This window comes from Cupressus sempervirens, chromosome 7 (genome assembly GCF_028749045.1).
Source record: "Cupressus sempervirens isolate cs-2001-9-10 chromosome 7, ASM2874904v1, whole genome shotgun sequence".
NCBI classification, from domain to species: Eukaryota; Viridiplantae; Streptophyta; class Pinopsida; order Cupressales; family Cupressaceae; genus Cupressus; species Cupressus sempervirens.
In genome coordinates this window covers 631851200-631869762 of record NC_143124.1, presented here as the reverse complement: position 1 = coordinate 631869762, position 18563 = coordinate 631851200, and the positions used below count along the sequence as shown (strand labels likewise).

Sequence of the window (18563 nt, the reverse complement as noted above, 5' to 3'; positions counted from 1 at the left end):
AAATACTACTATTTTAAAGGATAGTTAAGAATAGATATTATTTATCAAAATATTATATATTTAGATTATACTTGTAAATATATTTAAAAAATAATAATAACTTATTATTGAAAAAAATATTTTTTTTCACTCCCATGCGAATTCATAATATGAGCATATAGAGCTTCCAGCACTACTTTTGTGCATGTTGTAAGAAATAAGAAATATAAAGAGAAAATGATGTCTCACTTCTAAATGTATAATTATAATTAAAAAAATATCCCCAAGATTGTCTTAGATTCGCTGCTTCTACCCGTGGAACACATAATTAATGATGTCTCCAACTTGCCTAACATCAATAAATGAGTCCTTATCTTGATCACTTTCTTCTCACATTTTTTGTAGATTTTTTGTGTATGAAAATTTATTAAAAGCCCAAGAAATTCTGCAGCCACCAATCAAAAAAAGTAATTTGCATCAGATAATTTTTTTAAAAATATAACCTTTTGGAAACTTCAACATATATCAATTGATGAGTTGAATAAATTAAATCTAGGGAGGGCAAGTGAAAACATTAGTTCCTTGTCTTATATAAGGCATGGACTAATAATTATGGAGAAAAACATGTAGGAACATTTCACTTTTATAGTTAGAACATATTTAGATAAAAAAATATAATCTACATTATACAAGTTATTTACATGCTTGAGATTATTGTCACCATCCTTATTAGCATTCATATACCAGAGGTCATGGTAAAGTAGTTTTCACAGAGCCATCATTCATTCATATACGAGATATCATGGTAAAGTAGTTTTCATAAAGTCAAATTTAGTAGATTGGTTTTAAAGTTATAAAATATTTTCTTATATGAAATTCATTTCATGATAATTGAGTTTTTATCCTAAAGACTAAATTCAATCTACAAACTCTACACAAAATTAGAACTTAAAATATTTAATAAACTAAAGTATTCCATTTACTAGTGTCTTACTTTCATAAATTTTGATATAAACTAATAATAATAATAATCAACACAATCCAATCTATTTTTTTTCAAAATAAATTCTGTACAACAATAACCTTAATTCTCCAACATTAGTTCCAAAATTAATTTTTTTTTAGCATATTACATTTAATTTAAAAAAAAACTGTATTATTATTATTATTCATTGCATTTATTTACATTAACCTAGTTTTTGGAAGGGGGATTTTATTTCTGTACAAGAATAAAACTCTCGGGGCTCCAAAAATGAGTTAAAAAAGTAATAGAACAAATTGCCTTTCCGCAGCCAGTGCGGGCGCTTCTGGCGGGGAGAAGGGGAAGATATGCACCGTTAATCGTCATGATAAAAAACCCAAAAACGATTTGAGACAAGGAATCGATTTGTGGAACAACATAGGCGAACCAATCTGCATGTGCTGCAGCGGCAATGAAAGGGGAGGGGAAAAATTATATTAGTTCAAATAGCTCCGACAGTTGTTCAGACTCCGAATCTTCTTCTTCATCCTCATCTTCTTCCCCTTCGTCTTCTTCATCATCATCAGGCAGTTACAGTGGATGTAAAAGGAAAAGAAAGCACCGTAGTAATGGCAAGAGATCAAAGCATACCCACAAGTCTAAAACAGATAACCCCAGGTAAATAATTCAATATCTTCTTTCAATTCCATAATCTCATTAACAGTTCCTTAACACATCGTTTGAAATCTTAATATCATTTAGCCATAAGGTATAACGGAAATCCCAGTAGAAGTTGGCAGTTCCCCAAAAGAATCAAATAGATTTTTCTCTTTCGTGACGTCCAAGAACTAATGGGCAACCTTCACCAATCAGATGGCGGTTGGGAGAAATAAGCCGTACACCTTGGAGGTCAAGATAGCCAGTAGTTCGAGTAATGGAGATTCCTAGCACGCGGAGCACAGCGTGTAGAATTTTTTTATATTCGAATCCTGGCTGGTCCATAGAAAATTATGGTGCACAATTAGAAGGGGTCAAGCCGGGGACCTTTTATGAACTCTACTAAAAAATTGGAAGGAGTGGCTCTCAATGCCAATATCTGTCTGACTATATGCATAAGTCAAAATCTTCTCAAGAAATGCACGAGCATTTCGATGATCCAGAAGCCTATGTGTCCTATTGGTCCTGGAGCAAGTAAGTTGGGACACGTGCAGGAATTCAACACTGAGCCATGTTTGGATCCCTGTTTATTCTCTCCCCACGAAGGAGGGCTCAACCAGTGGCGTGAGCAAACTTGTATTAATACTGACAAAATTGAGAGTAGAGACTGACAGGTTTGAAGGACATATAGCTCCGCCGGCTTATAGAGGTTGAGGGAGAAAGTAGCAGTCGAGTACATAAATGACTTATGGACTGTAAAACTATTGAACATGATGGTTGTGCCAAAAAATGATTAGACCGTTGGCAAGTTTGTTAATCTGACTTTGGGATGCTATGGACTTCTATGATTTGCTCATTTGAGTAACTCATAAAATCCTAACAAAAATGCCTCTACAAGTCTATGCATATAGTGACATTGCAGAAATTTATTTTCCTTTGATATCTGTCAAATGAGACCCAGGTAGGCCTATGCTAAAAGTATTGGTGGAAAACTTGGACACGATAAGATATCACTAGACCCAATAAAATTCAACTCGGCAAAAGCTTGACAAGTTAAAAAATTGATTAAATTTCCTTGGGAGCATAACACATTTCTTTGCAAAATTCAATGACTAGATGTATCCAATGAGTCAATAAATGAATACAAATTTTTTTTTGTCTTTTAAATGGATTGATCTGAATGCAAATTGAGTACAAAATTGCATCCTCATGTGAATCTTGATGGATCATAGCTCGATAAAGTTGATAGTTGACAAAATGGAAATAGTAAAACTAAAAGTAGCTACAACATTTTACATCTTTCTCTATTGAAAACTAGGGTAGAGGTAGAATTGGAGGGTCTAGTATGGTGGCTCCTTGCTTGGCATGAAAGGCAATGGATTGACCTCCATCGTCGTAGTAGATGCCGATGACATTGATTTCTTGGCTTTACCAATATCATGCAATCCTATTTTTCTTGCTGCACCCACTTCCTTAAATGTCCGCCTCACAAAATCAAGAATCTCATCTTAAGTAGATAATGGAGGCTGCTCATCCTGCCCTGCCCAATTGCTATAAGGATCTATGTCATCCAAATCAATAGGATCATTTGATTTGTCCTCTATCTATCTTGTGTGTTATTTACTGTACAAAGACAAGGATATTGAGACATTTTTGAGCTAATTTGTTCCTCTTTTTTGTGTGGATGGCCTCATACAAGCTCCATTTGTAGTCACATTTGGATGCACTGCAAGGTTCACACAAAATGCAAAGTGCTAATACTTGGAGATTTGGGGTATTTGCACCCCACTTTGTCCACCAATAATTTATAAAACAAAATATTGACAAGTTAAGTCAAAACATATTTTATACCCCACTTCGTCCACCAAGAGTTTATAAAACAAAATATTGAAGAGTTAAGTCAAAACATATTTTATCAAATTATTAATAGTTGTAAATTTGAAATTTGCATTTTTTAGACATGTGAAAGGCTCCAAATTTTATACTTGGTGTTTGAGCAGTTCTCCCTTGGATATCTAGCTTCAAAGAAAAGAGCCTACGCCTTGCTTCTCTGAAACTTTCCAGTTCTTGGACAATAAGGTCTTTCACCTCAACCTGGGGACTCATCCTCCTAATGCATGTCGTGATGCTTTCCATAACCACGCCATTAGGATCTGAGAAGGTATCACCATTAGGATTTGAGAAGGTATCTAAATAGAAAACATTGGGGTTGAAGAAGTACCTTGATGCATTTATGGGTTAGTGGAACCGATTGTTCCACCTCCTACCAATAATCTCCCATATGGGATCAAATTTTATGCTTTCCCCCTTAAATAATTGTGATGGACTTCTTAGACCCATAAATATACCCCATCGGGTTTTGATCCCCATCTTCCAAATGAAGAACTTTAACCTAGGGTTCCGTCACCTACAATTTACAAATACAAAAAGATTTAAGTTACAAATTTATGATGAAAAACTTATGTTAAACAAATATTTAATTGGAATTTAAATTCTAAGTTTTGAAGTCACTCTGCCGATCTTCGCAGCTCTTTTTGCAATTTTTTTTGTCAAAGATTATGCTTGCAACCCGCTCTCCTTCAGTGATTTCTTTGAATAAGATGTGTCTAGCCATGCTTAACTCACAAGTATATGTTTCAAAGCAGTCAATGCACAAATAATGCTTTCTAATGTTAGAAAAACTGTTGCAGTCCTTGTGACATTCAATCTTACCAACTTCTTCCCTCGAGTGTCATCTATGATCAAATCAAGAACCTGAATGTGACTGTAGATAAATTTTACGATGCTCTTTGCCTCATCTATAACCAATGTCATCTAGTCAAGTTTGCCTATGTCCTCCAAATGAAAGTCAATGCAATGTGCTGCAAAAGTTGACTAAAAAACATCCTATGTTTGCCATGGAGCAATCTCCCAGCTACCATATACGTTGTTGCATTTTGAATTATGTTTTGCACAACATTTTCTGTGCCCACCTCCTTGACAACTTCCAATATTAGAGACAATGTTTCTACATTTTTACTTCGTTGGAGGCATCCATCGATTTCCAAAAAAACAACTTCACCTTTTGTTGCTATCAAAAAATCAATGATGGTGCAGTTTTTCTCTCCATCCACCCATTTCGAAGAATAGTGCAGTCATATTCTTTGCATACTTTCTTTAGTTTTTCCTCTACTAGCCTTGCACTTTTAGTTGCATCCCCAAGCAACCTACTAGATACAAAGTGAAAGTATAAAATTTTAATTATTAAAAATAAATAAATCTAAACTCAACATAAATCATATAAAGTAAAGAACATCAATTTAGCCTTAAATTGAACATAAATTAATACAAGTATACATTAGCATGAAATTTAAATCAACTAACTGTTGCCCCAATTTCAGTCCATATCTTTGCTCTAAGGTTCTAAGTCAAGTCAAATGTCAATGTCTTGAGTCTGAGTCTAGATTGCCTATAGGGTGGCTTTTCTTCTCATCATTCCTTTGAGCTAATCCAATGCACGAAATCATATGAGCAATGCACCATACCAAGGCTAGGTGATTAGGGTTTGGAGGGTTTTGTTATGCATTTCCCGATGAGAAGAAGGTCTAAATATTCTACTGATTCATCTTTCTTTGTTCCGAATCATGCCAAAGACAAGGATTCAATGCTATATTGCAGCTTTCATGGAAGACATTGCAGATGATCAAGATTAGAAAGCAAAGAAAGCAATTCATGTTGCTGAAAGCAGTTGAAACCCTCAAAATCAATGAGTGGTGAATGTGTGTCATCGATTCAGTAAATGGATGGTTCAGATGTGATCATAATAAGCTACGTGGGTTGATGAAAAGTCAAATGGATGAAAGAATGCATGTTATTGGCTAGTTGAAAGTCAAAAGCTTACCTGTTAGATCGGGTCCCATTTAGTTCTTTTTAAGCGATGCCTTGACAATTACATGATCAAAAGCCTTGAAAACTTGAGTTGAGATGCTACGACTAATCATAAGATCGCATTGTCGTAAGATTGCAAGCTGTAGGAGATGTTGAATGATCGGGAAGCTGAATTTGAAAGGTTACGAGGTTACGCCAATGTTGCCCTAGCCGTAAGATCGAAAGAGAAAAGGAACAGTGATACGATGCTACGAGATTGTCAGATCGCAAGAAGTATTAAAGGGTAAAGTTGAGAAGCTATGATGGTGGAAATATCGTATGATCGGAAGTCTTTAGAATTAAAGTCAAGATGCTATGGTGAGATCGTAAGATCGCATTGTCGTAAGATCATAAGCTAAAGAATGCATTGTAGGATCAGAAACCCGCAAAATTCAAGTTGAGATGCTATGCGGTTGCCGTGTGATCATAAGATCGTATCATCTTCACACAGAGGTTAAGATTCCTGTTGAAAGATCGAAAAGCCTTAGGATCAAGGCTAAGATACTATGATGACATCGTTAGATCGTATCGTCGTTAGTTCGTAAGTGTTGCATATTATCTTAACATTGTGATAATGTATCTTCAAGTCTATGACCTTATGATAAATCAACTAGCGTATGATCGTAAAGGTTTGAAAGAGGATTCTCGATTGCACAATACACAAGGTGTTGCAAGATTGTGTCATTGTTAGATCGTAAATAGTCAAATGCATCGTATCATTGAAAGGCTAAGATGAAAGAGCTTCGAAGATATGAAGAGGCCGTAAGATTGTATTGTCGTGTGTTCGTAAAGCTTGCAAAGAAGAATGTCACTGTTGTGTAATCAGGAGCTTTTAAAATCAAGGTTGAGATGTTACGTGGGCATCGTAAGATCGTACCATCGTCACATTAAAGGTTGAGGTTCCTGTCGGAAGATCAGATAACTTCAGGATCAAGGCTGAGATGCTACGAGATCGTCAAATCGCAAGCAAAGAAGATGGAAGTTAAGAGGTTATGATAGTCATAAGATCTTATGATCGTGAGATCGTAAGAAGTTGAAGGTATCGTGAGATCGCAAAAGCAAACCATGGGAGTCTCCAAAGTTGTGATAGATTGGGTATCGTAGTATCGTCAGATCATCACATCGGAGGATCATGAGATCGTAGTCATGATAACAAGGCTTTTTCAGTTTTATGACAACCGTCAGATATCAAGAGATTGATGGCTATCGTTATGTCGCTAAAATGAATTATACGAAGAATAACCAAAGCGATACAACAAAAACACTACATGTTGAATAGGTGGGTCCGTGTTACAGAGCAAACTGGATGGTTAGGGTTTCCTGAATCTCAGTCGTCTAATCCTTAAGATCAACGGTAGTCGCATCGTCGCAAGAAGTAAAAGGTAACCTTGGTCAAGATAGTGAAAAAGTGCTAATAAACCATGGTTACATCATTTGCATCAAATGAATACATCAAAGGAATGAGTTACGAAGCTACGATATGAAAGTGAGGGACCCACGGAGGAGATCGCCAAGGGAAAAATAATGAAGGGCTATAATGATTTAATTTGGACCGTTGATTTGAGATCAACGAAGGAAATTTAAAACTGTAGTGACTGTTGAAATATGAATCGTATGGATTTGGCGCCAAAGACAGAATATGAAGGAAAAGAAGATTGCTATAGGATTTCTAAGGTTACATTGAAGTTGAACAGTTATCGTATACTTTCAGAAACATCATAGATTCAGAATTATTGATAGAAAAGAGGCCACTGAATAATTTAATATTTTATTTCCTTTTCTATTTTGTGACTGTTGCTCTGCTGAACTGAAGGATAAACAACAAACTATAAATGTAATCTCATTTGATAATAAAAAGGTCAGCAAACTTGATGTTGAATTGGTTTGTAATTCCATTTACCCTATGTGCTTGTCATGTTTGGTGGCCCATGCATAAATTAGTTCTGCATTAAGAGTTGAAGGACCATTATATGTGATCCTGTGATAATCAAATGAATTCGATTTCATTTTGATATTTGCAGTAGAGGTGATTCCATTTACTTTCTTCATATATGATTCTGCTTCCTCTCTTGTTCATTTCATATCATGTTAGATAGTTTAATTAGGAATTGAAGGATAGATGTGTATGAATCTATTAGTAACTTGCTGAATTCCATTTCGTTCAAGTTTGGTAGTCAAAACAATTCCATTTCCCCTCATGAGCATTTCTTCTTCCATTCCTCTCTTGCATTTAGATGGTTAACACTGCAGTTAGAATAGAAGTAGGAGTGAGAAAATCTCAAGATCATCTATTACAGGTATTCCATTGAGTGTGATAGGTTATTCAAATCCACCTTGCCCAAATTGTTTGTGCCTACAAACAATTTGGTTATCTTTTACTGCTCTCAGGTTAAGAGCTTATAATGTCCAAACTTCTAATCTCATAAAAACATATTTGTTGCATATCATTGTAAATCATAGGGAGCTGTACCTAATCAATTCAGAGGGCAGAGATATAATATATACACTGATCCCTTTGTTGGTAAACATCATTTTGTCTCTCCAAACATTGGGTATCAAAGAGTTAAGATTATAAAATCTAATAGGAGAACAAACTGTTAACCAACAATTTTTGACGACTCTACTGGGGAGAATTCATGTGAAAGCTTTGAAAATTTTTCCTTCATATCAATTTGCAATCTATTTCCATATATTTGAGTTGCAAGAAGGGACTTGTGGTAGTCAGGTGTTTGCCATAAGGACTTGATATTGGTTTTACAACCTCAACCTTTTGAAGAAAAGAAGCAAATTCAAAGTTGAAGATTGGTAAGGTAAATTCAAAGCACCGTTTTTCTAAACATTTGATACACTCTGGATTCCAAATATACCAGAAGTGCCAAGGAGAAAGGAAAATTGACCCAATATACGAAGAGCTCAAAAGGGCAAATTTTCCTATCCTAGAAGACCTTTGCAGAAGAGGAAGAACACATGCAAGGGAATTTGTGACCAAACAACTCCAAGATACTCTTTTGTTTGCAATTGCTCCTCCAAATAGAACACAGAGAAGTCAATCTTCTGCTCCTTCTGTTGCTAGGACTTCCATTCATTCTGTTTTTGATGCGTTGTTGTTGATTGGTGCAACACTTCCAACTTCTGTCACTTTTCAAACGAACCAAATCACTGTACCAGTAGTTATGGCACAACCATGTAGAAATGCAATTGGTCCTCTTGCCCTTGCAGCTAATAATGATTTGCCAAGAGCATCAAGGAAGAATTTCCCAAGATTTAATGGTGATGGTTCCACCTCTACAGAACAGCACTAAAGTGCTTTCCATAAGTCTTGTGGTGTAGTAAATCCTCAACATGAGAATGTGGCTGCCAGAATGTTTGTAGATACACTTGTAGACAATGCTACTGATTGGTTTCAAGACCTACCTGCAGGATGCATCACAGATTGGGATACTATGAAAGAAAGGTTTGAGGAACGGTATAAAAGTACAAAGGATGCACAAGTATTGTTGTTGCAATTGGTGTAGATAAAGAAAGAACCATCAGTTTCCATGAGAAATTTTAATGCAAGATTCAATAAGCTCATCAAAAGGATACCTACTGCAAGTGCACCAACAAATGATAATAAGAAGACTTTCTACATTAGCTCTATGCCTCCTGATCTAGGATATCGAATTAGAAGAGCAAATGTAGCAAACTTGCAAGCTGCCTAGACACTAGCTGTGGAGATGGAGGATGACATGATAGCCTTTGGTAAGTGGAAGAGAGAGTTCCAATCCGGAACCATGGGTAGTATAGCTAGTACTTCTAATAATATAGAGGCTATGCTTCAAAAATTATCTAATGAGCTTATTTCATTGAAGAAAAAAATCAATAGGCTTGCTCATTCTTTTCATCAACCTCATCAAGAAGGATCTAGATATCCAAATGGAGGGAAAGCATTGCAAATACCACCTATTCAACAAAGATTAGCAATTGAAGGTGTCCCAAAAAGACAAAATATGTGTGCCTTTCATTTAAGGGCAAACCATGATGGAGATACTTGTGCTGATATGATTAGATAGAAGCAGATGGTGGACAATAAAGAACAAACAATTGAATATCTTGAAAGTGAGGATGATCATGCTCCTTGTGGCGACTTTGAAAACTTTTTCTTGGAGTATGAATTAGATTCAGAAACAGGAGGTGACTGCTTTGCAACTCTAGAAGGGCCTCAGTTGATAGTAATGACCAGAGGTCAGAAAAATAGAAATCAGATCAACAATTCAGTCCCTGTCAAAAATAAAGCATCATCAAACAAAACTGATAAAGATAAAGGTATGGTACCTTCAACTTCATAGAAGGAACACAAAGGTAAGTCATCTGATTCTTTTGACATAATACAATATTGTGAAGAAACAAGCATTTAGATATCTCCATTGGATTACTTGAAAGCTAATCCTGATCAGTTGAAAAGGTTAGTTGAGCATTACAATAAAGATAAAGAACAGATTAGTATTAATGCTTATATTGATTGTCTCAGTAAAGCTAGTACTAGTGGATCTTCTTTGGTTGATGAAGATTTAACTCTTCCTAAGTTGTTTCAAGAAGAGGAATCTATTGTCTTAGCCACCTATCCAAATCAAAAACCAGATCCTTTCTACCTTTCTTTGTTTATCAATGAGAATAGGTTGAGTAATTACATCATAGCTTCAGCAGCTCCTAATAATGTAATGCCTGCCTCTATAGCAAAAGCTTTAGGCTTTCCACTAACTAAGACCTTTGGTAGATGTTACTCAATGGATGCAAAACAAGTACCCTTGCTTGGACAAATAAAAGATGCTCAAGTTGCCCTAGCTGCCTGTCCTTCAAAGAGACTATCCTACTAGTAGACATCCTTGCAAGTTATGGAATGCTCCTCAGAAGTTTTTGTAAAGACATGGGAGGAGAGATAAAGCTAGACTGGTCTAGTGCTACTATCCAAGTTGGAGATAAAAAGGTGAAGTTAGAACTAGAGGAAAAGGCAAAATTTACTGTCTTGAAATCAGATGACGCTAGGTCTCAAATATTGTATCATGAAATGTAGTTTGGTAATTACATGCTTTTCTTCGATACTCTTGATATTTTAGAAGAATCTAAGCAAAATAAAGGAAATCAGTTGTGGACTCTGGAATTTGATGGCAGTTGTGCTAATGTTGGTTCAGGTGCAGGAACAGTGTTAATATCACCAATTGGGGAGATGACTTGTTTGGCATATAAATTAGATTTTAAGAATACTAACAATACTGCAGAATATGAAGCCCTTCTCCTTGGTATAATGGCAGCAAAACAAAAAGGGGTCAAGTTACTCAAAGCTCAAGGAGATGCAGAATTGGTGGTAAAACAAGTCAGAAATCAATATGCAGTTAAGAACTCAAGATTGAGAAGCTATCGTAATAAGGTGTGGGATGAAATTTAGGGTTTTGATGCCTTCTCAATTACGTCAGTACTCAGAGAATTCAATTCAAGAGCTGATTCTTTGGCAATTTCTGCATTATTGCTCTTACCGCATCTTGATTTCAAAGATCAAACCTATAAAGTAGAAGTCCTATTCAGACCTAATGTCCCTGATAATGAAGATTCATGGCAGGTGTTTGAAGATGGTAAACACATACTAAAATTCATTGAAGGGGAAGATCCTTTTGAATGCTTGTATTTTGAAGGAAGCACTAATGCAAATGGTGATTTTTCAGTGACAGGTGATAAAAAGAGAACAAAGCCTGATATGATTCAATTGAAAGGTAATAAGATTCCACCTCATCTAATCTCTTTAGAAAAGCTTTTTGATAGGCATGATGCATATGTAAAAAGAGAAAGAGATAAGAAAGGAAAAACCTGTGGTGAATATGATTGAATCGATATAGGGACAGAAGTCAGCCCAAAGATGATAAACATAGGAAAGTGTTGCACACCAGAGGAGAGAGTAGAGATCAGGAAATTACTTATTGAATTTCAAGATGTATTTGCCTGGAGTTATGAAGACCTAAAGAATTTCATGGGTGATAAGTTCAAACATGAAATCCCTCTTAAATCAGAAGCAACACCATTCAGGTAAAAACAAAGAAACTACAACCCTATAGTTGAAGGAGCAATCTTCAAGGAAATTAACAAAATGTTGCAAACCAGGATTATATACCCTATTCATCATTCCACTTGGGTTGCTAATATTGTGCCAGAAAGGAAGAAGAGTGGAGAGATAAGGATTTGTGTAGATTTCAAAAATCTAAATCAGGCCTCTCTCAAAAATAATTTTGCGCTTCCCAACATGGATCATCTCTTACAAACTGTTGTAGGGTCAGAGATGATATCAATGTTAGATGGGTTTTTAGGGTATAATCAGATATAGGTAGATGAAGCAGATCAATTCAAAACTACATTTACCACACCATGGGGTACTTTTGCTTACAACATAACGCCTTTTGGCTTAATTAATGCAGGTGCAACCTTTCAACATGGCATGAATTTGGCCTTTGAAGATTTGAAAGATAGAATTATTGTCATATGCCTTGATGACTTGAAAGTCTTTTCCAAGAAAAGAAAAGATCATATTAGAGATCTAGAAAAGGTGTTGTAAAGATGTAAAGATCATGGTATCTCACTGAATCCAAAGAAGTCAGTACTTTGTGTGACAGAAGGCAAGCTACTTGGTCATAGTATCTCAAGGAAGAGTGAAGATTGATCCAGATAGAGTTAAAGCTATTCAGCAATTAAGTCTACCATTAAGTAAAATTGGAGTGACGTCCTTCTTTGGCTAGGTAAATTTCTTGAGGAGATTTGTTCCTGACTTCTCTGAAATAGTTGATATGATGAAAGGCAATAAAACTTCAAATGGAGTGATGTTGGAAAAAATGCTTTTGAAAATATCAAGGATGCCATTGGCAAAGCCCTTGTGCTTGTCCATCTTGACTACACTAAAGAATTCATCATTTACTGTTATGCCTCAGAACACACAATGTCAGCTATATCGATTCAAGAGAACAAAGAAAGAATACAAGCTCCAATTGCTTTCATGAGTATACCATTTAAAAATAAAGAATTGAGATACTCACAGATAGAAAAACATGCATATGCAGTGGTGAGAGCCCTTAAAAATTTCAGGTTTTATGTGTTGCACTCTCATTTAGTGATATATGTGCCAGATCCTATAGTAAAAAGTATTTTGACACAACAAAATGTTGGTTGTAATAATAGAGGAGTTTGGATAGCAAAACTCTGAGAATATGATATAGAAATTAAGCCAACCAAACTTGTGAGAGGGAATGCACTTTGTAAAGCCTTAGCAGAAGATCAACAATTCAAATAAGAAGATACTCCAAAAGTTCTTATGGTAAGTCTTCAAGATGCTTGGTTCTCAAACATTACTTATTTTCTGACATATGGTGAATGCCCTGATGGATTGACTACTAAGCAAAGGAGAGATCTATAAACAAAGGCCTTGGAAGTATGTGATCCATGATGATGTCTTGTACAAGAGAGCAATTGATGGAACATTTTTAAGATGTGTGGATAAGGAGCAGTAGGTAAAGTTGTTAATATCTTTTCATAATGAGGCATGTGGAGGACACTTTTCTTCTACTGTTACTGCATTAAATTTTTTAAGACAATGCTATTATTGGCTTGGTATGTTCAAGGATGCATATAAGTGGGTTGCTAATTGTGAGAAATGCAAGATGTTTATTGGTAAACCTTAGCTTGCTGCCCTACCTCTCAGGTCAGTAATAATTAAAGCTCCTTTTCATCAACGGTGTTTAGATTTTATAGGACCAATTAATCCTCCTTCCTGTCAAGGACATTCTTACATATTGACTGCCACATACTATTTTAGTAAATGGGTTGAAGCAAAACCAATGAAGAAGACCTCATCAGAAGTAGTATGTGAATTTCTCAAAGAACATATATTAATCAGGTTTGGAGTTCCTGTGAAGTTGATAATGGATAATGCATTTTATTTTTCCTCTGTAGAGATCATTGAATTTTGCTATGATAATGGCATTCAAGTTGGGCATTCCTCTGACTATTTCCCTCAAGGAAATGGGCAGGCTGAGTCTAGTAATAAGAATTTGATTAATATTTTGAAGGAATTGGTCTCAGATAATTAGAAAAGTTGGCACAAGAAGATTCATGATGTTTTATGGGCAGATAGAACCACACCTAAAAGAGCCATAGCTATCTCACCTTTTGAATTAGTTTATTGAGTGGAAGCTAATTTGCCATTACCTCTAGAGCTTGCTTCATGTAAATTAAAGACTGTCATTGAAGAAGATGTTTTCAAAGATGGATTAGAGAAGAAAATCATGCATCTCACCAAGCTACAGGAAGAAAGGGAAGAGATGGTGCACAAGATTACTGAACACCAAGGAAGGGTAAAGAAGTTGTTTGATAAAATGGCAAGGCCTAGAAAATTCATGGAAGGTGATCTAGTACTGCTATGGGATAAGCGGCATGAACCAAGAGGTATACATTCAAAATTTCAGTCTTTGTGGAAAGGGCCTTTTTAGATTATTCAAGTGAACCAAAATGACTCCTTCAAGTTGGCATATCCCACTGGAGAAACCCTGCCATATTCTTATAATGGGCAGGATTTGAAGTTGTATCAAATGCAAAATTGAAAGCAGGTAACCCCTGCATGGTAGCTAGATAGGTTGGTTTTTCTTCCATGCAATTTGCTTTAACATTAGTATGCTTGCTTTCCTAGGTAGTTTGTTGCTATTTTCCTAGTCTAGTCTGTTCTTTTTGTTTCCGAATTGCCACCTTTTCCGAATTGCCACCTTTTGTGCGGAACCAGAGATTGCTAGAGTTCTTTCAAGCATTACCATGCTTAAATTTTTGTCAATAATATATTTCCCAGACTCTTTTTCAACTAAAGGTTTAAACTTCTGAAAGACAGGAAATACATTTGACTTCCTTTTAGGAAAGTATACCCACATTTTCTACTGAAATCATCAACAAACAATAGAAAATACCTGGACCTAAGAATAGGAGTAGCCATAGGGCGGCAAATGTCAGCATGAACAAGCTGAAGTATTTGAGAAGCTTGCGATGAATCACCACTGGTGAAAGGTGTGCGATGTTGCTTCCCAGCCTGGCATGCATCACAAACTCCAAGCTGTTAAGTCTGAATCTCTGGCAAATCGAGGACAAGCTCTTTTCAAGCAAGCTAAGAGAGATAATGCACATTTAAGTGCCCATACCGTTGATGCCAAAGTGTGCTTACAGAAGACCGTTGAGCAACCATTGCTAAGTCTTGAGAATCACTAGAATCAATAAGTTAGAAAAGACCATGATCCTCAAGACCCACTGCAACAATAGACCGAGTCACCCTATCAGTGATGGTACACTGAACTAAAGGTGACATCGAACCGTACAGAATGTCGCAACAATTGATTGACTGAGAGTAGATTTAGTTCCATCCCTGGAATGTAGTACACATCGAGGAAAATGAGATTCCTCCCCGCAGACTAAATTTGAATGTTGCCTTTATTGACAACAGTGTACTCTTCTCCACCACCAAAAATAACAGAATCTGAATAAGGCTGGTAGTTAGTGAACCAGTCTCTGTGATGGGTGAAATGATGAGAAGCACCTAAATCAATGTACCAGGTAGGCGACTTTACATGATCTGCTGGTCTTTTAGCCATGAAGGTGTAAAAGACAGATTATGCTTGCTTAGTGTTATTTGCACTATTCGCTTTGGGCTGCGAACCTGATTGCTTAAATTGGGCAGCTAGGCGTTTCCAACATTCAACCTTCATGTGACCAAACTTGTGGCAATAGTTGCATTGAATGTTCTTTCGTGAGCCTTTTGAAGCTGGAGTAGATGACTTTTGCCGAGACTTGCCTTTATCCTTCGGAAAGGATTTAGTAACAAAAACTTGCTTTGTGGAGGTGGAGCTGGAACTGCTATTGAACTGTTGTTTCCACCGATCCTACTGAAGCAGAAGTGTGCAAAGATTTGTGAACTTCAGATCAATACCAGAAGATGTGATGTTGAGAGTTTCGATAAAATGCTTGTAGGACTTGGGTAATCTCTGGAGAGTTATAACCACAATGTCCTCTTCCTCCATCTCGCAACCAATGGCAAACAACTGATCACGGATTTCTTGAATCCTATGCAGGTGAGCTTGGAGCGATGTTTGCTCATCCATGATAATAGAAAATAGAGTGTTCTTCAAGAAGAAAGCTTTGCTTTTGTCAGAAGTCTCATGAAGATTTTTGAGATGTGCCCATATCTTGGCAACTATCTTGTCGGATGGAATTTGAGAGAGCTGATCATTAGTTACGAATAATTTGAGAAGCATCACCGCCTCTCGATTATTCAGATTCCATGTATCTTGATCAGTACCAGGGACAGTTGGACGTTATGTAACACCTAGAATAATCTGATTAGTATTTCGATATTCAAAAATTGCTATTATCCGTTGCTTCCAAGTGCCATAATTTTGATAATTGAATTTTGAATTGCTCTTGAGCAGAATAATAGTCAAAGATGCCATAGCACGTTTTTCAATGAAAAAGCGTGGAAATCTGTGAAGGCATGTACTTCGAGGCAAAAAAACGGAAGACCCTAAAAATTTGAAGGGTACCTAGAATAGAGCTCAAAAAACTTAGAAAGAACATGTTGATTTCTGGATCTGCTAGCTTGAAAATCGAGGCACCCAAAAAAATTAGACGACAACCCAGTTGAGATCTCAAAAAACCCATCAAGAGTCTGTAATTTTTTTTGATCCGGTACAGAAAAAACCACAAAAAATGGCTGTAAGAAGTAGATATCACAAAAAATAATTTCAAAAAATATTGCTTTGATAATTTCAAACAAGAAATTATAATATATATATATATATATATATATATATTTTAAAGAATTGGCTCTGATACCATATTATGAAGTAATTGGTAAATATTTGCTTGATATTAACAGAGATCGAGAGGTCAATATATACAAAAGAATAAAATGATGTTTCCTTAGGAAACGATTCTAGCTAAAAGAAAACTAAAGAAACTCACTGATAACTACAGACTAATTAATATTAGAAACATTCTAATATTTACAATGGATTACGAATGGATAACCATTAACTAATAATAGAAGCTATCTATTATCGTAATAATGTAATGTGCCCTTTCTGGGCCATTAGAAGCCAATTAAATAATTAAGTTCTAAGTTGTCAAATTATATCAAATTTAATGACAACTTAATTTAATTATTTAATCAAGTACTAAAATGACTTTAATGGTGATTTTAGTAAAAAATGATATTATTTCCCTAAATTCAAATTAAAAGGGAAATGAAGAGACAGAAAAAAGGAATATCAAGAGACAGAAAAAAGTAATATCAAGAGACAGACAAAGGGAAAACAAAGAGCCACAGGTAGATGGTATTAAAGAACATTGGGAGGCTCATTCCGGATATGCTTGGCTTATTATTCTCTCTTGGAAAGTTTGGGAGCTTTGGGCTTTCAGTTCTAAAACTTGAGGATGAAAACCTTCAAGATTTCTTCGTGGATTGGACGGAAGCCCAGTTCATTTTCTGGGTGGATTGGTGACGAAGTTCATAGCTGGCCAAATTTGGGTGTTAGCCCCCTCATGAACCCCAATTTTTAAAAATCTCAAATTTGGATCCTCCCCCATTTTAATCCCTGCTAGGATGATCCTTTCATTCCTATTCTGCATTTTAAACTGTGATGAAGCACACATCTTGAACTCTTTTGAACCAATTCAGTTTGGTTCAGATTGGTTCAATACGCCCCAAAGTGAGTTCAAATCAGTTCAGGCATCTGCATACAGGTCCATATTGGTTTGCAATGGTTCAGGACAATCCATTTCAAGTTTGGTTTAGATTGACTCAGAACTATTGGAATACAATAGTTCAGAGTTTCAGTTTAGAAACATAAGTTAATTGGTTCAAAAAGGCAGATTCAGTCTCAAAATGCAGGTTCATAATAGCTTGGCAGAAGGTTCAGCTATGCAGTTTGAAGGTTCAAAGTGCAGACGCACAACCAAAAGTGCAAAGTTCAGAATACAGGTTTGTCAGCGGCAAGGTTCACGGTTCAGGTTCTGAAGTTCAGACTCAAATTCACACTTCAAAGTGAAAATGTTCCAACTCAAATCAGTGGTTCGAATTCCAAGGCACAATTCCAAATTCAAAGTTCAAGATCACAGGTTTGGAATTTGAAGCACAGATCCAAGATTCAAAGACCCCAAAGATCAAAAGTTCGGTTGGCCTGAATTCAAAGTCCTTCATTGTTTGTCTGAAAGTTTCAACACTCAGACTTGTGAACGTGAGCTGAATGAGGTTCAGCCAACTAATTTAGAAAGAAAATCAAATCCCATTAATGGCAGCATAATTATCAAATATGAAATTTGCCAAGCCTCTTCATTCTCATAACCAAAGCTGTTGAGCGAATATAAACTGATCCATGCTATCATCAAGAGCCAATATAATTGCAAGAAATATCAGAAAGCAGGTTCAAAGTTTTCCATAAATTGGGTCTCATATGTGCAGATTTCCTTGAGAAACATTGGAATGTCGAGAATGAGAAGTTTGCAGTCCCGTGCAAACAACAAAGATTAAGTCTCCACTTGAAACAAGCGGAGATATATGTATTGGCTTATTAGTGTAAGGCTCATTCTCTGAGTCTGAATTGAACTATCTTTGAGAGAGCCTCTATTTCATAAAATCAATCATGGGTAGAAACTGCTCAATGATTGTGTTAATGAGTTCAAGTCAGATATTCCGGTATGAACAACTCTGAGAATCAAAGTTACTAAGGCCTAAGTTCAATCGAATTGTTCGAAGGATCCTGCAAATCAAATATACATCATTAGCTCATTGTGCAAAATGGTGGAAAAGACATATTGATGGCGGGTTCCATGTCATACACCTTGAGGATGTAAGGTGATATAATAGGGTTATCAAATCTAATGATCCACGAAAGTGGTTAGTTATAGAAGATCCAAGTTCTTGCCTGACATTGTGCAAAATGGTGGAAAAGACATATTGATGGCGGGTTCCATGTCATACACCTTGAGGATGTAAGGTGATATAATAGGGTTA

The 18563-nt window shown here is 36.1% G+C and overlaps 1 protein-coding gene across 1 annotated transcript in view; it reads left to right on the top strand.

Annotated features, from left to right (window-relative positions):
• Nucleotides 1–1168: 1168 nt before the first annotated feature.
• LOC149548285 (uncharacterized) overlaps nt 1169–18563 on the top strand; it is a 46891-nt gene continuing 29496 nt past the window's right edge. The window contains exon 1 of the mRNA XM_089792345.1: nt 1169–1618. Within this exon, the coding sequence (XP_089648471.1) occupies nt 1413–1618 (206 nt within the window). The 5' untranslated portion in view covers nt 1169–1412. The remainder of the gene's footprint in view (nt 1619–18563) is intronic.